Source organism: Rhinichthys klamathensis, unplaced genomic scaffold (assembly GCF_029890125.1).
Source record: "Rhinichthys klamathensis goyatoka isolate OS25496 unplaced genomic scaffold, OSU_Roscu_1.1 h1tg000488l_1, whole genome shotgun sequence".
Classification (NCBI taxonomy): Eukaryota; Metazoa; Chordata; class Actinopteri; order Cypriniformes; family Leuciscidae; genus Rhinichthys; species Rhinichthys klamathensis.
In genome coordinates, this window is record NW_026606975.1 from 150001 (window position 1) to 167500 (window position 17500).

General features: G+C 40.5%; 1 protein-coding gene across 1 annotated transcript in view; it reads left to right on the forward strand.

Annotated features, from left to right (window-relative positions):
- Positions 1-17500, forward strand: part of kif5ab (kinesin family member 5A, b) — a 76019-nt gene that overhangs the window by 51616 nt on the left and 6903 nt on the right. The window contains exons 17-22 of the mRNA XM_056237577.1: positions 270-439; positions 805-906; positions 2090-2191; positions 2528-2588; positions 3670-3741; positions 9067-9171. Coding sequence (XP_056093552.1) covers positions 270-439; positions 805-906; positions 2090-2191; positions 2528-2588; positions 3670-3741; positions 9067-9171 — 612 coding nt within the window. The remainder of the gene's footprint in view (positions 1-269; positions 440-804; positions 907-2089; positions 2192-2527; positions 2589-3669; positions 3742-9066; positions 9172-17500) is intronic.

The window sequence follows — 17500 nt, forward strand, 5'->3', positions numbered from 1 at the left end:
CACACACACTCAGAGACCGAGAGAGAGCTGTGCTCCTGTCAACTGCTCATATAACACGTCAGAACACACACACGCACGCACACACACACACACACACACACACAGAGAGACCGAGAGAGAACTGTGCACACAGACACACTCGCACTCACACACACACTCACACACACACTCACGCACACACTCACTCACTCACAAGTACACATGCAAACATAGTTCAACTGCCAAAGTATCTGTGTGTGTGTGTTTGTGTGTGTGTGTGTGTGTTCCAGCACGAAGCGAAGATCCGCTCTCTGACTGAATACATGCAGAATGTGGAACTCAAGAAAAGACAACTAGAAGAAAACTACGACTGTCTGAGCGAAGAGCTCGCTAAACTACAGACCGCAGGTACACACACACACACACACACACACACACTCAGAGACCGAGAGAGAGCTGTGCTCATGTCAACTGCTCATATCACAGGTCAGAACACACACACACACACACACACAGATTTTACTGTCATTTTGAACAGTTATAAAAATAATATTTTAATAACAGTGGTAGATATAGACACTTTTATTTTCAAATTTCTTGTATTTTTATATAAACTGTTATATTTAGTTTTATCTGTGTCTGCAGACGCTCAGGAGAATCCGCTGGACAACGACGAGTCTGGGAACGTGAAGGTAGTGTTTGTTTGTCAGCGTTTGATTTATTGCTAGAAAGTTCTCGATTCTGCTGTGCTAAAGTTCATACGGTGAGGATGTTTATTAATATGGCGCTATATAACTATGTGTGTGTGTGTGTGTGTGTGTGTTATTCTCAGAAAGCAGAGGTTCAGCGTGAGCCGAAACACAAGACGCTCGGACGCCTGCGCGACGACATCAACCACAAACAGAAGATCATCGACGAGCTCAAAGAGTCAGAAACACTCGCTAACTACAACATTAGCAATCAACAGCACATCTCCTTAATAAATCACACTTATATTATACCATATTCACAGAGAAAACAGCTGTTGTATTTGTTGTAATAACTACAGTCTTACAGTGTTTATTAATCTGTTAACATTAGTCTGACAATTATATTTTATTACATTTTATTCATTGTATTTGCCAAAAATATGCATTATCACTTTAAAATGTATAATACAATTTTGATAAATGTCATGATATATAATGTTACCGTGCTATATTGATGATTCCACAAACCATGAAATAAATATTAAGATTTAAATATGAAAGCATGTATAAAAATGAATTTATTAAATTACTATTATAATTATAATACTTTAAATATGTTTCGTAATATGTAAATTAAATATTTAAATAATTTACTAAATTGCTAAATATGAAAAGTAAAATAATATTATACAACATATTTTATAATAAAAAATAAATACAATATTAAATGTTATGATTGTATACATTTTTATAAATAATAAATTATTTATTAAATAATATTCTTAAAAATATTATCAAATATGATTAGTAATGCATCAAATATATGTAATAACCTATTGATAATATTATAAATGAATAAATATTATAAATGTAATATTTTACAATTTTATAAATCATTTATTAAATTACTAAAATATTTTTAAATATGATCAGTAATACATTAAATAGCTTTAATAACATGTATAAGACATTTATAATTGTAAATATAAGTATTATATTAATACATATTTATAATTTTATAAATAATGTATTAAATTACTAAAAATATTTTTAAATATGATAAGTAATGCATTAAATATATTAATAATGTTTTAATAAGTTAATAATATCCTTTATATAATATTAACAGATACACCTTTTGATATTAATCAATGCTAAAAATACCATTAATGTAGATTAATAAATGCTTTAGAAATATATTTCATTGTTAGTTCATGTCAACTAATGTTGTTAACAAATGAAACTTTATTGTAAAATGTTACTTAAACACTTTAAAACTGTATTTCTTTATACTGGGAATTTAATTCTGTATTTTTAAAATGAACATTTTACATGTGTATATTTAATATTTTATGTTTGACTGTCTGTAAAAACCCTCTCAATAATCCGCTGTGTGTGTGTGTGTGTGTGTGTGTTTTCAGTGATAATCAGAGGCTGAACCTGCGTCTGGATCAGATGAGTGTCGAGTTCAGCGTTTTGAAGAACCGAGAGCGAGAGAAATCCAGACAGCTGGAGGAGCTCAGGTGAGTCTCTCACACACACACACACACAACACACACACACACACACACACACACACACACACACACACACTTCAGTGAGGAGAGAATGACAGGAGAAATCCAGACAGCTGGAGGAGCTCAGGTGAGACACACACACACACACAACACACACACACACACACACACACACACACACACACACACACACACACACACACTTCAGTGAGGAGAGAATGACAGGAGAAATCCAGACAGCTGGAGGAGCTCAGGTGAGTCTCTCTCACACACACACACACACACACACACACACAGTGAGGAGAGAATGACATCACGTCTCATACACTGCTATATCTGCAGATATCTTCATGAACGACAGGAGCAAACCAAGCAGGACATGAAGGGTTTGGAGGAGACGGTTGTGAGTATCTGCACTTCTTACAGGAGTATAGTCAAGTGTGTCTGAACGTAAGGTTTTTGGACACTTTATTGCATATTATTTACAAACAAAATGGAAATATAGTATAGTTTAAAGGGATAGTTCACCCCAAAATGTAAACTCTGTCAGTAATTACTCTCCCTCATGTTGTTCAACCCCGTAAGACTTTCGTTCATCTTCGGGACACAAATTAAGATATTTTTGATTAAATCTGAGAGCTGGATCACTCCTCCATAGGCTTCTAAGGGATCGAAACTGGCCGGCCCAGAAAGTTAGTAAAGACATCGTTAAAATAGTCCGAGTGACTACAGTGGCTCAACCTTAAGTTTATCAAGCGACGAGAATACTTTGTGCGCAAAAAACAAGAAAAATAACGACTTTATTCAACTATTCATATCCTTCTGTGTTGTATGTCAGAACGTAGGCTCACTATTGGCCGACGCTGGTCATGTGTGTGATGCTGGCCAATAGTGAGGCTACGTTCTGACGTACAACCCAGAAGAAGATGAATAGTTGAATAAAGTCGTTATTTTTGTTTGTTTTTTTGCGCACAGAAAGTATTCTCGTCGCTTGATAAACTTAAGGTTGAGCCACTGTAGTCACTCGGACGATGTCTTTACTAACTTGTTAAAACATAATTGATAATAATCATATTGTTTCTTGAGCATCAGATCATCATATTAGAGTGATTTCTGAAGGATCATGTGACACTGAAGACTGGAGTAATGATGCTGAAAAATCAGCTTTGATCACAGGAATAAATTACACTTTACTGTATATTCACATAGAAAAACAGCTGATTTACATTATTATAATATTTCACAATTTTTACTGTTTTTTGTTTGTATTTTTAATCAAATAAACACAGCCTTGGTGAGCAGAAGAGACTTTTTTTTAAAAACATAAAAAATCTTACCGATCCAAAGGTTTTGACTGGTCGTGTACTTTTATGATTTGAAGTGCACTTTTTTTCACAAGGGTTTCATACTGGAGTAGAATATTATGATTATGATTATGATATATGTGTGAGATGTTTGACACTCCTGTGTGTTTGTGTTGAAAGGCTCGTGAACTGCAGACTCTCCACAATCTGAGGAAGCTGTTCGTTCAAGATCTCACGGCTCGAGTGAAACGGGTGCGTTTCTTCAAAGCTCATGGAAAATGTCATGAAAAATTAATTTTTGGCTGATTTTAGCACACAAAAACTTTACACCAAGTTCCTAAGGAGCCCATAAAGGGACATGAAGGAAAAAAATGAGAATGGAGGAACAATTATTTGTCAATGCTTTACACATCTGTACACACACAACTGTACACGCACACACCTGTACGCACGCACACACCTGTACACACACATCTGCACACACACACTTCTGCACACACACATCTGTGCACACACACACACACACACACATCTGTACACACATCTGTACGTACACACACATCTGTACACACACACACATCTGTGCACACACACACATCTGTACACACATCTACACACACACACACCTTTACACACACCTGTACCCACACACATCTGTACACACACACACACATCTGTACACACACACACACATCTGTACACACACACTTGTACACACACATCTGTACACACACACCTACCTGTACACACACACACACACACCTGTACACACACATCTGTACACACACTTGTAGACACACACACCTGTACACACACATCTGCAGACATAAAGAAGAGTCTCGGCTAGTAGGCTGTGAGTGTGAGGATGCTGGAGGAGATTTATAGCCTTTTCTCACAACACTGGATATAATTAAACTTATTAATTTGATGGCGGATCCAGAAAGGTTCAAACAACGATCACCAGCTGGAGACTCACCCGCTGTAACCGGAGACTCACCCGCTGTAACCGGAGACTCACCCGCTGTAACCGGAGACTCACCCACTGTAACCGGAGACTCACCCGCTGTAACCGGAGACTCACCCGCTGTAACCGGAGACTCACCCGCTGTAACCGGAGACTCACCCACTGTAACCGGAGACTCACCCACTGTAACCGGAGACTCACCCGCTGTAACCGGAGACTCACCCGCTGTAACCGGAGACTCACCCGCTGTAACCGGAGACTCACCCGCTGCAACCGGAGACTCACCCGCTGCAACCGGAGACTCACCCTCTGTAACCGGAGACTCACCCGCTGCAACCGGAGACTCACCCGCTGCAACCGGAGACTCACCCTCTGTAACCGGAGACTCACCCGCTGTAACCGGAGACTCACCCGCTGTAACCGGAGACTCACCCGCTGTAACCGGAGACTCACCCACTGTAACCGGAGACTCACCCGCTGTAACCGGAGACTCACCCACTGTAATCGGAGACTCACCCGCTGTAACCGGAGACTCACCCGCTGTAACCGGAGACTCACCCGCTGTAACCGGAGACTCACCCGCTGTAACCGGAGACTCACCCACTGTAACCGGAGACTCACCCACTGCAACCGGAGACTCACCCTCTGTAACCGGAGACTCACCCGCTGTAACCGGAGACTCACCCTCTGTAACCGGAGACTCACCCGCTGCAACCGGAGACTCACCCACTGTAACCGGAGACTCACCCGCTGTAACCGGAGACTCACCCGCTGTAACCGGAGACTCACCCACTGCAACCGGAGACTCACCCTCTGTAACCGGAGACTCACCCGCTGTAACCGGAGACTCACCCACTGCAACCGGAGACTCACCCGCTGTAACCGGAGACTCACCCACTGTAACCGGAGACTCACCCTCTGTAACCGGAGACTCACCCGCTGTAACCGGAGACTCACCCGCTGTAACCGGAGACTCACCCTCTGTAACCGGAGACTCACCCGCTGTAACCGGAGACTCACCCTCTGTAACCGGAGACTCACCCGCTGTAACCGGAGACTCACCCGCTGTAACCGGAGACTCACCCTCTGTAACCGGAGACTCACCCGCTGCAACCGGAGACTCACCCACTGTAACCGGAGACTCACCCGCTGTAACCGGAGACTCACCCGCTGTAACCGGAGACTCACCCGCTGTAACCGGAGACTCACCCGCTGTAACCGGAGACTCACCCGCTGTAACCGGAGACTCACCCGCTGTAACCGGAGACTCACCCGCTGTAACCGGAGACTCACCCGCTGTAACCGGAGACTCACCCGCTGTAACCGGAGACTCACCCGCTGTAACCGGAGACTCACCCGCTGTAACCGGAGACTCACCCGCTGTAACCGGAGACTCACCCGCTGTAACCGGAGACTCACCCGCTGTAACCGGAGACTCACCCACTGTAACCGAAGACTCACCCACTGTAACCGGAGACTCACCCGCTGTAACCGGAGACTCACCCACTGTAACCGGAGACTCACCCGCTGTAACCGGAGACTCACCCGCTGTAACCGGAGACTCACCCGCTGTAACCGGAGACTCACCCGCTGTAACCGGAGACTCACCCGCTGTAACCGGAGACTTACCCGCTGTAACCGGAGACTCACCCGCTGTAACCGGAGACTCACCCGCTGTAACCGGAGACTTACCCGCTGTAACCGGAGACTCACCCGCTGTTGTGTTCATCCGTGTTCATTGTGTTCATCCGGGCTGTGCCGTGCCGAGGCACAACCCACGTAAAGCTGATCATTCCGCGAATGACTGCAATTGCAGATTTCAAACAGAGATGACGACAAAGAGGAAAAACAGCGGACTGCAGCTTTAATAATGTCCTTATTATATCTATATGAATCTGTGTGTGTGTTTCAGAGCTCTGAGTTGGTCTATATGAATCTCTGTGTGTGTGTGTGTGTGTGTGTGTGTGTGTGTGTGTGTGTGTGTGTGTGTGTGTGTGTGTGTGTGTGTGTGTGTGTGTGTGTGTGTGTGTGTTTCAGAGCTCTGAGTTGGTCTATATGAATCTGTGTACGTGTTTCAGAGCTCTGAGTTGGTCTATATGAATCTCTGTGTGTGTGTGTGTGTGTGTTTCAGAGCTCTGAGTTGGTTTATATTAATCTGTGTGTGTGTGTGTGTTTCAGAGCTCTGAGTTGGTCTATATGAATCTCTGTGTATGTGTGTGTTTCAGAGCTCTGAGTTGGTTTATATTAATCTGTGTGTGTGTTTCAGAGCTCTGAGTTGGTTTATATTAATCTGTGTGTGTGTTTCAGAGCTCTGAGTTGGTTTATATTAATCTGTGTACGTGTTTCAGAGCTCTGAGTTGGTTTATATTAATCTGTGTACGTGTTTCAGAGCTCTGAGTTGGTCTATATGAATCTCTGTGTGTGTGTGTGTGTGTGTGTGTGTGTGTGTGTGTGTGTGTGTGTGTGTGTGTGTGTGTGTGTGTGTTTCAGAGCTCTGAGTTGGTCTATATGAATCTGTGTACGTGTTTCAGAGCTCTGAGTTGGTCTATATGAATCTCTGTGTGTGTGTGTTTCAGAGCTCTGAGTTGGTTTATATTAATCTGTGTGTGTGTTTCAGAGCTCTGAGTTGGTTTATATTAATCTGTGTGTGTGTTTCAGAGCTCTGAGTTGGTTTATATTAATCTGTGTACGTGTTTCAGAGCTCTGAGTTGGTCTATATGAATCTCTGTGTGTGTGTGTGTGTGTGTGTGTGTGTGTGTGTGTGTGTGTGTTTCAGAGCTCTGAGTTGGTCTATATGAATCTGTGTACGTGTTTCAGAGCTCTGAGTTGGTCTATATGAATCTCTGTGTGTGTGTGTGTTTCAGAGCTCTGAGTTGGTTTATATTAATCTGTGTGTGTGTTTCAGAGCTCTGAGTTGGTTTATATTAATCTGTGTGTGTGTTTCAGAGCTCTGAGTTGGTTTATATTAATCTGTGTGTGTGTTTCAGAGCTCTGAGTTGGTCTATATGAATCTCTGTGTGTGTGTGTGTGTGTGTGTGTGTGTGTGTGTTTGTTTTTGTGATATATGAGGACACAAATGTGTATAATGACATGCATATTACACTGGTATTACAACTTACACGTGATATATGAGGACATTGCATGAGTCCTCATATTTCAAATAGCTTAAAAAACATAAAAAACAATGTTTTTTTTTAAATGTAAAAATGCAGCATGTCTCCTGTGATGGGTAGGTTTAGGGATAGGGGCAGTGTGTGTGTGTGTGATGGGTAGGTTTAGGGATAGGGGCAGTGTAGGGGGATAGAATATACAGTTTGTCCAGTATAAAAGTCATTACGCCTATGAAATGTCCTCATATATCACAAAAACAAAGCTGTGTGTGTGTGTGTGTGTTTCAGAGCTCTGAGTTGGTTTATATTAATCTGTGTGTGTGTTTCAGAGCTCTGAGTTGGTCTATATGAATCTCTGTGTGTGTGTGTGTGTGTGTTTCAGAGCTCTGAGTTGGTTTATATGAATCTCTGTGTGTGTGTGTGTGTGTGTGTGTGTGTGTGTGTGTGTTTCAGAGCTCTGAGTTGGTCTATATGAATCTGTGTACGTGTTTCAGAGCTCTGAGTTGGTCTATATGAATCTCTGTGTGTGTGTGTGTGTGTGTGTGTGTGTGTGTGTGTGTTTCAGAGCTCTGAGTTGGTCTATATGAATCTGTGTACGTGTTTCAGAGCTCTGAGTTGGTCTATATGAATCTCTGTGTGTGTGTGTGTGTGTTTCAGAGCTCTGAGTTGGTTTATATTAATCTGTGTGTGTGTTTCAGAGCTCTGAGTTGGTTTATATTAATCTGTGTACGTGTTTCAGAGCTCTGAGTTGGTCTATATGAATCTCTGTGTGTGTGTGTGTGTGTGTGTGTGTGTGTGTGTGTGTGTGTGTGTGTGTGTGTGTGTGTGTGTGTGTGTGTGTGTGTTTCAGAGCTCTGAGTTGGTCTATATGAATCTGTGTGTGTGTTTCAGAGCTCTGAGTTGGTCTATATGAATCTCTGTGTGTGTGTGTGTGTGTGTTTCAGAGCTCTGAGTTGGTTTATATTAATCTGTGTGTGTGTGTGTGTTTCAGAGCTCTGAGTTGGTCTATATGAATCTCTGTGTGTGTGTGTGTTTCAGAGCTCTGAGTTGGTTTATATTAATCTGTGTGTGTGTTTCAGAGCTCTGAGTTGGTCTATATGAATCTCTGTGTGTGTGTGTGTGTTTCAGAGCTCTGAGTTGGTTTATATTAATCTGTGTGTGTGTTTCAGAGCTCTGAGTTGGTCTATATGAATCTCTGTGTGTGTGTGTGTTTCAGAGCTCTGAGTTGGTTTATATTAATCTGTGTGTGTGTTTCAGAGCTCTGAGTTGGTTTATATTAATCTGTGTGTGTGTTTCAGAGCTCTGAGTTGGTCTATATGAATCTGTGTGTGTGTTTCAGAGCTCTGAGTTGGTCTATATGAATCTCTGTGTGTGTTTCAGAGCTCTGAGTTGGTCTATATGAATCTGTGTGTGTGTTTCAGAGCTCTGAGTTGGTCTATATGAATCTCTGTGTGTGTTTCAGAGCTCTGAGTTGGTCTATATGAATCTGTGTGTGTGTTTCAGAGCTCTGAGTTGGATTCGGATGAAAGCTGCGGATGTTCAACACAGAAACAGAAGATCTCCTTTCTTGAGAACAACCTGGATCAGCTTACGAAAGTTCACAAACAGGTCAGTAACGAAATGTGCCAGAAATCTCCACCTGACTACAGTTACATTAGAGCAGTCAGTGTTATTTTTTTATTTATTTATTTTATTTTTATTGACGTGACCCATAGGCTATATAGGCCTACATCCATTTACATGCAAACAAGTCAAGCCAAGCATAAGAATACTTATATAAAATGGGGCTCATTTGACTTTATTCTCATTGTAAACATTAGATGACACAAACACTCTCTTAAGTACTTTTTTTAAAGGGGTCATATAATGGTACATGCACTTTTACAAGTTGATTGTACTGAAATGTGTGTTGGCAGTGCCTGTACACAACCATCATATAATGATAAAAATCCATCCAGTGTTTTTGTTTTAATCTCCTTATATGTTTTCCCCTGTCTCAAATCAAGCCGTTCGACCGTGTGACGTCACACGCTCGGAAGCCCCTCCCACGATTGTTGATTGACAGCAGCGTTTCAACACAGACCCGCCCTGAGCGAGCTGTCATCATAGTCCGCTAGTGTTGATACGCTGGAGCACTGTCTATGAGCAGAATGGCGTCTAAGCGATTGTGGTGTTCTGTTCTTGGGTGTAATAACGAACACAGTCATTTTAATGTTCCTAAATCCGAACCGCTGAAGACGCAGTGGCTGAGTTTGTTTTCGAAGGGAATATTCCCCACGAGCAACGTCAATGCTCTCATGTTTGCGCAAATCATTTCACACACCAGACTGCTTTATAAACGAGGGTCAGTATAAAGCTGGATTTGTTAAGAAGCTGCTCATGAAAAAAGGATCGGTACCAGATATTATCTTGGTATACTATATAAGATACTATATCTTGGCCAGGACTTCCTGGGAGAAGAGTTACTGTAACTCAATGGGACTATTCCTGGTTAAATAAAGGTTAAATAAAAAAAAATAAAAAAAATTGTGTTCCTGCTGCACCTCCAGAAGAAGTGAGTGTAAAGTTTTAATAATCTTTATATTAATCTTTGCAAATCGCTTCACGATGAATGCGTCTAAGGTTTACACTCAGGGGACATTATGTACATTTTATATGTACGACGTTCTCAATATAATTCATAATCCCACGTTTATAATGAACAACGCGTTATGGTTATTGTCAAACTGAGTACGTATACATCAGTAAACACATAGCGTTCGTTCATCTCACTAAGTTACTCTGTTTTCTTACAATACTAATGAGAATTTTTAATTAAAGTATATTACAAAGTTTTCATTTAGACCCCAAAGAATCAAATTAACTTGTATGAAAATGGCATTATGACCCCTTTAACAACCGCTTTTGGTGAAGCACTGGCTGATCACGCGATCGCAACGCAAAGTTGATTCTGCACTAATTTGATCTGGCTGCATATTAAACAGCCTTATGGGTTAACCATCAACTGACCGTAAGAAGTTTAACCAATTAATAGCCTACTGTTGTTTGCTGCATGCTTAAAAATACACTAAAACTATTTAGGGCCCAAGCCCAAAGGGCGAAGGCCCTATTGTTTTCCTTAGGATTATTTATTATTAGGGCCCAAGCCTTGAAAAGGCGAAGGCCCTATTGTTTTCCTTAGGATTATTTTTTTTTTTTTTTTTTTTCTCTTTTATTTTTCTTACGACTATTCGGGCACTTTTGGGGCTCTTAACGTGCACGAAAACTCTTGAAACTTTGCACGCGGGTCAGAACCCGCGGCCATCAGGGTCGGGGTGAAGATGGTACCCGGGCGTGGCAGGGGGGCTCGACAGCGCCCCCTGGAACGGGGTCCGAAAACTTGGTCCATAAATCAAACACGCTTGTATGTAAGAATATGAAACTCGGTACACATATAGATCTCATCGGTTCATATATACTTCACACTCTTACTTTTTACCCCAGCCCAACAGGAAGTCGGCTATTTAGGGTTGTTTGTAAAACGCATGCAATGGAATTTAAAGTACTTCTCCTAGAGAATTCAAAGAAATGCCTCGAAACTCGGTCAGCATGAAGTCAAGACATTGAGGATGAAAAATTGCGAGGGGATTTTTGATATCTCGAACGGTTTGGCCGTGGCGGGGAAACGAAATTATGGCGAGAAACGTGAAACAGGAAGTGTGTTATATTTTCTGCATACATTAACTGATCTTGATGAAACTTCACCAGTGTGTTCGCTGTAAGAGGCCGATCACATGGATGTGACTATTGTGAGTCAAAGTTATAGCGCCACCAACTGGCAGCAGGAAGTGTGTCACTTTCAAAATGCTTCGAAATCACCCTCTTATTTTAACCCAATTTGCTTCAAACTTCATCTGTATAATGTAAACATACGCCAGATGTAGACCTGTGAATGGATTCTTGATATCTTTGATACTGTTGCCGTGGCAACACATCAAACTTTAAAATTCTTTTTTGATGCTTTTGAGACTCTTAGCATGCTTGAAATTGCATGAAACTCGACAGACATGTCACATATATTAGCCAGTAGACATGTGCAAAGTTTCAGGAACGGGCGTGGTGCAGGGACTCAGTAGCGCCACCTTTTGACAAAAGTGAGAGGGTTAGTTTCATAGTTTTACCTGCAATCTTAAAACTCGGTAGGCATATTGTTCAGATCAAGCCGGACAACTTTCTAATTTACAGTTTTTGGTTCCGAACAACAGGAAGTCAGATATTTTGGTTTGAATGGGATGTTTTGGAGTAATCTCTGTCCCTCTCTCCCTCTCTCTGCATACCTCTGTGTCTGTGGGGGGAGGGGGATGTGTCTGTTTGAGTGACAAAGCTTTTAATTATTGTTGATCAAGGTTTCGGGGGCTTTTGGGGCCCTTAACATCCTCTAAAACTCTTGAAACTTTGCACACGGGTCAGAACCCGTGGCCATCAGGGCCGGACTGAAGCTGGTACCCGGGCGTGGCAGGGCGGACCGACAGCGCCCCCTGGACTGGGATTCGAACACTTGTCCATAAATCAAAGACACTTGCATGTAATAATATGAAACTGTGTACACTTATAGATCTCATTGGGTTAAACAACTTTCGTGCTCTAAGTTTTACGACATCCCAACAGGAAGCCGGCTATCATGGTTTGTTTGGAAACGCATACCCCTGAAATTCTATTTAATTCTCCTTGGGAATTGATCGGATTTCAAGCAAACTCGGTCAGCATGACGTCAAGACATTGATGATGCTAAATTCCGGAGGGATTTTTGATATCTCGAACGGTTTGGCCGTGGCGAGGAAATTAATTTTATGACTAAAAAAGGACACATAAAGTGTGTTATAACTTTGCTCGTTTTACCTACAGTTACAAAACTTGCCACGCATATTGTTCTCATCAAGCCAATCGACTTTCTAATTTAAAGTCATTAGCTCAGAGCAACAGAAAGTCAGATATTGTAGTTTGAATGGATTTCTTGTCCCCCTGCCATTCTGTTTGTGTGTGTGTCTGTGTGGGGAGGGGAGCAGAGGGGAGGGGAGGGAGGGAGGGTTGGTGTCTGTGTTTATGTGTGTGTGTGTGTGTGTGTGTGGCTGGCTGTATGATTTTTCCTGCATTAAAGGATAAAGAAATCTCTAAGTCCTTGTCTTTTCGCATAACAATTTTTGTATTTTTTTTTAAATGACAAAATATGCATCACTCCTCTTAAGTGGTTTATTTTATTCCCACCAAACTTTTTCAACATGATGAAAATACATTAAAGAAGCATAATTGTGAATATCTATTGAATATCTCTAATTGTTTTGCTATGGCGAGGGATTAAAGTCATGTAAAAAAAAAAAAAAAACACTAAAAGCTTCATATCTTCTAAAAATGTAATTATACACCATTTATTTCTAGATAAAATTATACAAATATCAGAACTAAACCCATTTTATTCTTGTTTTCAATTTAAGAATAATGTACAAGTTTAAAAACAGCCAGGATGCACTATTCAGTTAAAAAATAAATATATCAAATAATACATAGGGCTATACTGCCCTCTTGTGTTCAAAATCAGGTAGGCCTGTTGTATTTAAATATAGGTAGCTGCTATGTGACTCCGAGAATTTTTTCTCACCGGTTATTTGACGTGTAACACCGGGGGCTTTTATATCGCTAAGTTAAAAGTGAAAGTAAAGTAAGGACATTTATAGTGGTGGCGCTCGCAGTGCGCTCGAATGAATTTCTATGGAAGTAGAAATGAAAAAACGTTCGCTCTGTTTTGCTCGCTCGTCGCCATGGATGCGCACTGTAATGAATGCCACTGCAGCCGCATACTTTTTAGTGTCACTTTAAAATTAGTGCAATATCGGGGGCCAATTGCTTGAATTGTGAGTTCAATAGTCTATTATTTTTCACGGAAAACACAACAACAAAAGAGTACAATGACAGATTCGCTTAAATAGGCGCTTTTACATAAAATAGCCTATTCCGTCATCATCTTTTCAGTCAGCTCTTCACTCTCGTGATTAATGAAATTTATTGCTGATATTTGCTGCAACTTTCGTTCCGCTCACAATTTAGTAAGCAAACACGCTTCAAATGTGTTTTTATTTTATTTTTGTGTATATATATGTGTGTGTATATATATATATATAGCTTATGTTTCAAATATGAGTTAATTAACAATCGTTTGAAAGAATGATACTTTTAAACATATCACTAAACCATCATTAGGTGTCGCCAGGCGACCGTCTTAATGAGCGAGTCATTGATTCATTTGTTCGAACGATTCGTTCGAACGGCTGAGTCATTCATGAATGAGACAGATTATGGATTGGTCATTGAATCTTTGAGTCAACCGATTCGTTCAAAATGCTGAATCATTCAGTAATGAGAACGCGTTGCTGTGAGATGCTCGATGGTTCTGCTGTGATCTTTGTTTAACTATTTTCGCTGCTGAAACAGAAAAAAGTCAATATTGCATCTAAAATGTAAGTGATTTGACTTGTGTGTGTCTGTGTCTGTGTCTGTGTCTGTGTGTGTGTGTGTGTGTGTGTGTGTGTGTATGATTGTGTCTGTTACAGTGATTGTTTAACCCTTGTTAAAGTTTAGGCTGTCTTTTTGGATATATATCTTTTTATATAAAAAAAATAGGCATACAACCCATATATTTTAAATGTATTGTTTGCTTTAAATTACATTAAGATTTGTATGTTTGGTAATTGAACCTGAATGAATTTTAAATGAATGTGCTATATTTCAGAGTTTTCCTTAAAATTTGAACTAACTTTATTCTCATCTGAATGATAGACTATTTATTTTTCTATAAAATAAAAAAGAGATTTTGGTTGGGTGACAGTTGTAGTTTACAGTTTGACAAAAGCACAATGTTGTGTTTTATTGCGATTGTACACAAATATAAGTAAACACTTTGCAGTTTGAATAATGTCCTGTATGAACAAAAGGACGGAGTATGTTTTAATGTCTACATTGTTCAATCACGTTTCACACACACACACACACACATACACACACACAAACTTTTTTCTAATCAGATCAGGCAAGTAATATTCTGTCTTGGCACACTTGATTTAACTTTCAATCTTGTGTACTTATTTCATGTGTCCATTAAGTCCATGAGACCGTAGGGTGTCTCATTTTTCATTTTAGGTTTCAGAAGGTTGCTCACGCATATGATATGTGCCCTCAATGCACACTTTTGCAGAGCCCACACCAATGCAAGCTCTACAGTACACATCTTCTCAACAGTCAAAGCGGGGTTAAGTTATTGCCCGTCATGCACAGTAACCCTAAAGGCACCAGGGTGGCGGTGCCACCGGCTTGTTTATATATATATATATATATATATATATAAATATAGCTGCGAGCAGCGATGAAGGGCCAAAGCCGGTGGCACCGCCACTCCGGTGCCTTTAGGTAACTAAAGGCACCGGGGTTGCGGTGCCACCGGCTTGGGCCCGTAATCGCTGCTCGCAGCTATATTTATTATTATTCTTATTATTTTTCTGCTACCTTTTGGACACTTTTGGAGGCCTTAACATGCTCAAAAACTCCTGAAACTTTGCACACTGGTCAGAACCCGCGGCCATCAGGGCCGGGCTGAAGATGGTACCCGGGCGTGGCAGGGGGGCTCGACAGCGCCCCCTGGAACGGGGTCCGAAAACATGGTCCATAAATCAAACACGCTTGCATGTAATAATATGAAACTCGGTACACATGTAGATCTCCTCGTTTCATATATACTTCACACTCTTACTTTTTACCCCAGCCCAACAGGAAGTCGGCTATTTAGGGTTGTTGGTAAAACACACGCAATGGAATGTGAAATACTCCTCCTAGAGAATTCAAACAAACGGCACGAAACTCGGTCAGCATGAAGTCAAGACATTGAGGATGAAAGTTTGCGAGGGGATTTTTGATATCTCGAACGGTTTGGCCGTGGCGAGGAAACAAAATTATGGCGAGAAACGTGAAACAGGAAGTGTGTCATAACTACTGCATACATTAACTAATCTTGATGAAACTTCACCAGTGTGTTCGCTGTAAGAGCCCGATCACATGGATGTGACTATTGTGAGTCAAAGTTATAGCGCCACCAACTGGCAGAAGGAAGTGTGTCACTTCCTAAATGCTTTGAAATCACCCTCTTATTTTTACCCGATTTGCTTCAAACTTCACTACTATAATGTAAACACACGGCAGATGTAGACCTGTGAATGGATTCTTGATATCTTAGATACTGTTGTCGTGGCAACGCATCAAACTTTAATATTCTTTTTTTATGCTTTTGAGACTCTTAGCATGCCTGAAATTGCTTAAAATTGCATGAAACTCGACAGACACATCTCATTTATTAGCCAGTAGACATGTGCAAAGTTTCAGAAACGGGCGTGTTGAGGGCTCAGTAGCGCCACCTTTTGTCAAAAGTGGGGGGATTAATTTTATCTACAGTAATAAAAATCGGTATGTGTATTGTTCTCCTCCAGCCAGACAAGTTTCTAATTTACACTCAATAGCTCCAACCAACAGGAAGTCAGATATTTTGGTTTGAAAATTGTCATTTTATGTCTCTCTCTCTCTCTGAGCCTACGTCTCTGTGTGTGTGTGTGTCTGTGAGTGTGGGGAGGGGGAGGGGGGCTAGATTAACCATTTGACTGCTGTGTTGTTTGGCCTGCATTAAAAAAGAAAATAAATGTCTTACGCCTTGTATTTTTTAAATAAGTTGTATTAATAAGTAAAGGCATATAACCAGTTGAATTGTAGTGCATTGAAAATAGTTTTATATAATTAGTTTATTAATTAAATTAACTTGGTCCATAAACTTCGTCAGAAAATTTGGTCCATAAATCAAACACACTTGCATGTAATATTATGAAACTCGGTATATAGATCTCATCGGGCCAAACAACTTTAAGCCAGCCCAACAGGAAGTGGGCTATTTTTGTCTTAATGTGGATGTTTTGCAAAACCAGGCTCTACATTTTTACCCACTCCTCTTAAGTGGTTTATTTTATTCCCACCAAACTTTTTCAACATGATGAAAATACATTAAAGAAGCATAATTGTGAATATCTATTGAATATCTCTAATTGTTTTGCTATGGCGAGGGATTAAAATCATGTAAAAAAAAAAATAAACACTAAAAGCCTCATATCTTCTAAAAATTTAATTATACACCATTTATTTCTAGATAAAATTATACAAATATCACAACTAAACCCATTTTATTCTTGTTTTCAATTTAAGAGTAATGTACAAGTTTAAAAACAGCCAGGATGCACTATTCAGTTAAAAAAATAAATATATCAAATAATACATAGGGCTATACTGCCCTCTTGTGTTCAAAATCAGGTAGGCCTATTGTATTTAAATATATTAGGTAGCCTATGTGACTCCGAGAATATTTTCTCACCGGTTATTTGACGTGTAAAACGTGTTAAATCGCTAAGTTAAAAGTGAAAGTAAAGTAAGGACGTCCGCACGGACATTTATAGTGGTGGCGCTCACAGTGCGCTCGAATGAATTTCTATGGAAGTAGAAATGAAAAAACATTCGCTCTGTTTTGCTCGCTCGTCGCCATGGACGCGCACCGTTATGAATTCCAGTGCAGCCGCATACTTTTTAGTGTCACTTGAAAATTAGCGCCATATCGGGGACCGATTGCTTCCGGTTTTCAGGGAAAAGACAACAACAAAAGAGTAAATGACAGATTCGCTTATATAGGCGCTTTTACACAAAATATTCCGTCATAATTTTTCCAGTCAGCTCTTCACTCTCGTGATTAATGAATTTTGACTCCTGTTGCTGATCTTTGCTGCAACTTTCGTTCTGCTCACAATTTAGTAAGCAAATACGTTCAAGTTTTAATTGTAGTGACTAAATGATTTTATTATACACACACCAAATTGACGGTGGG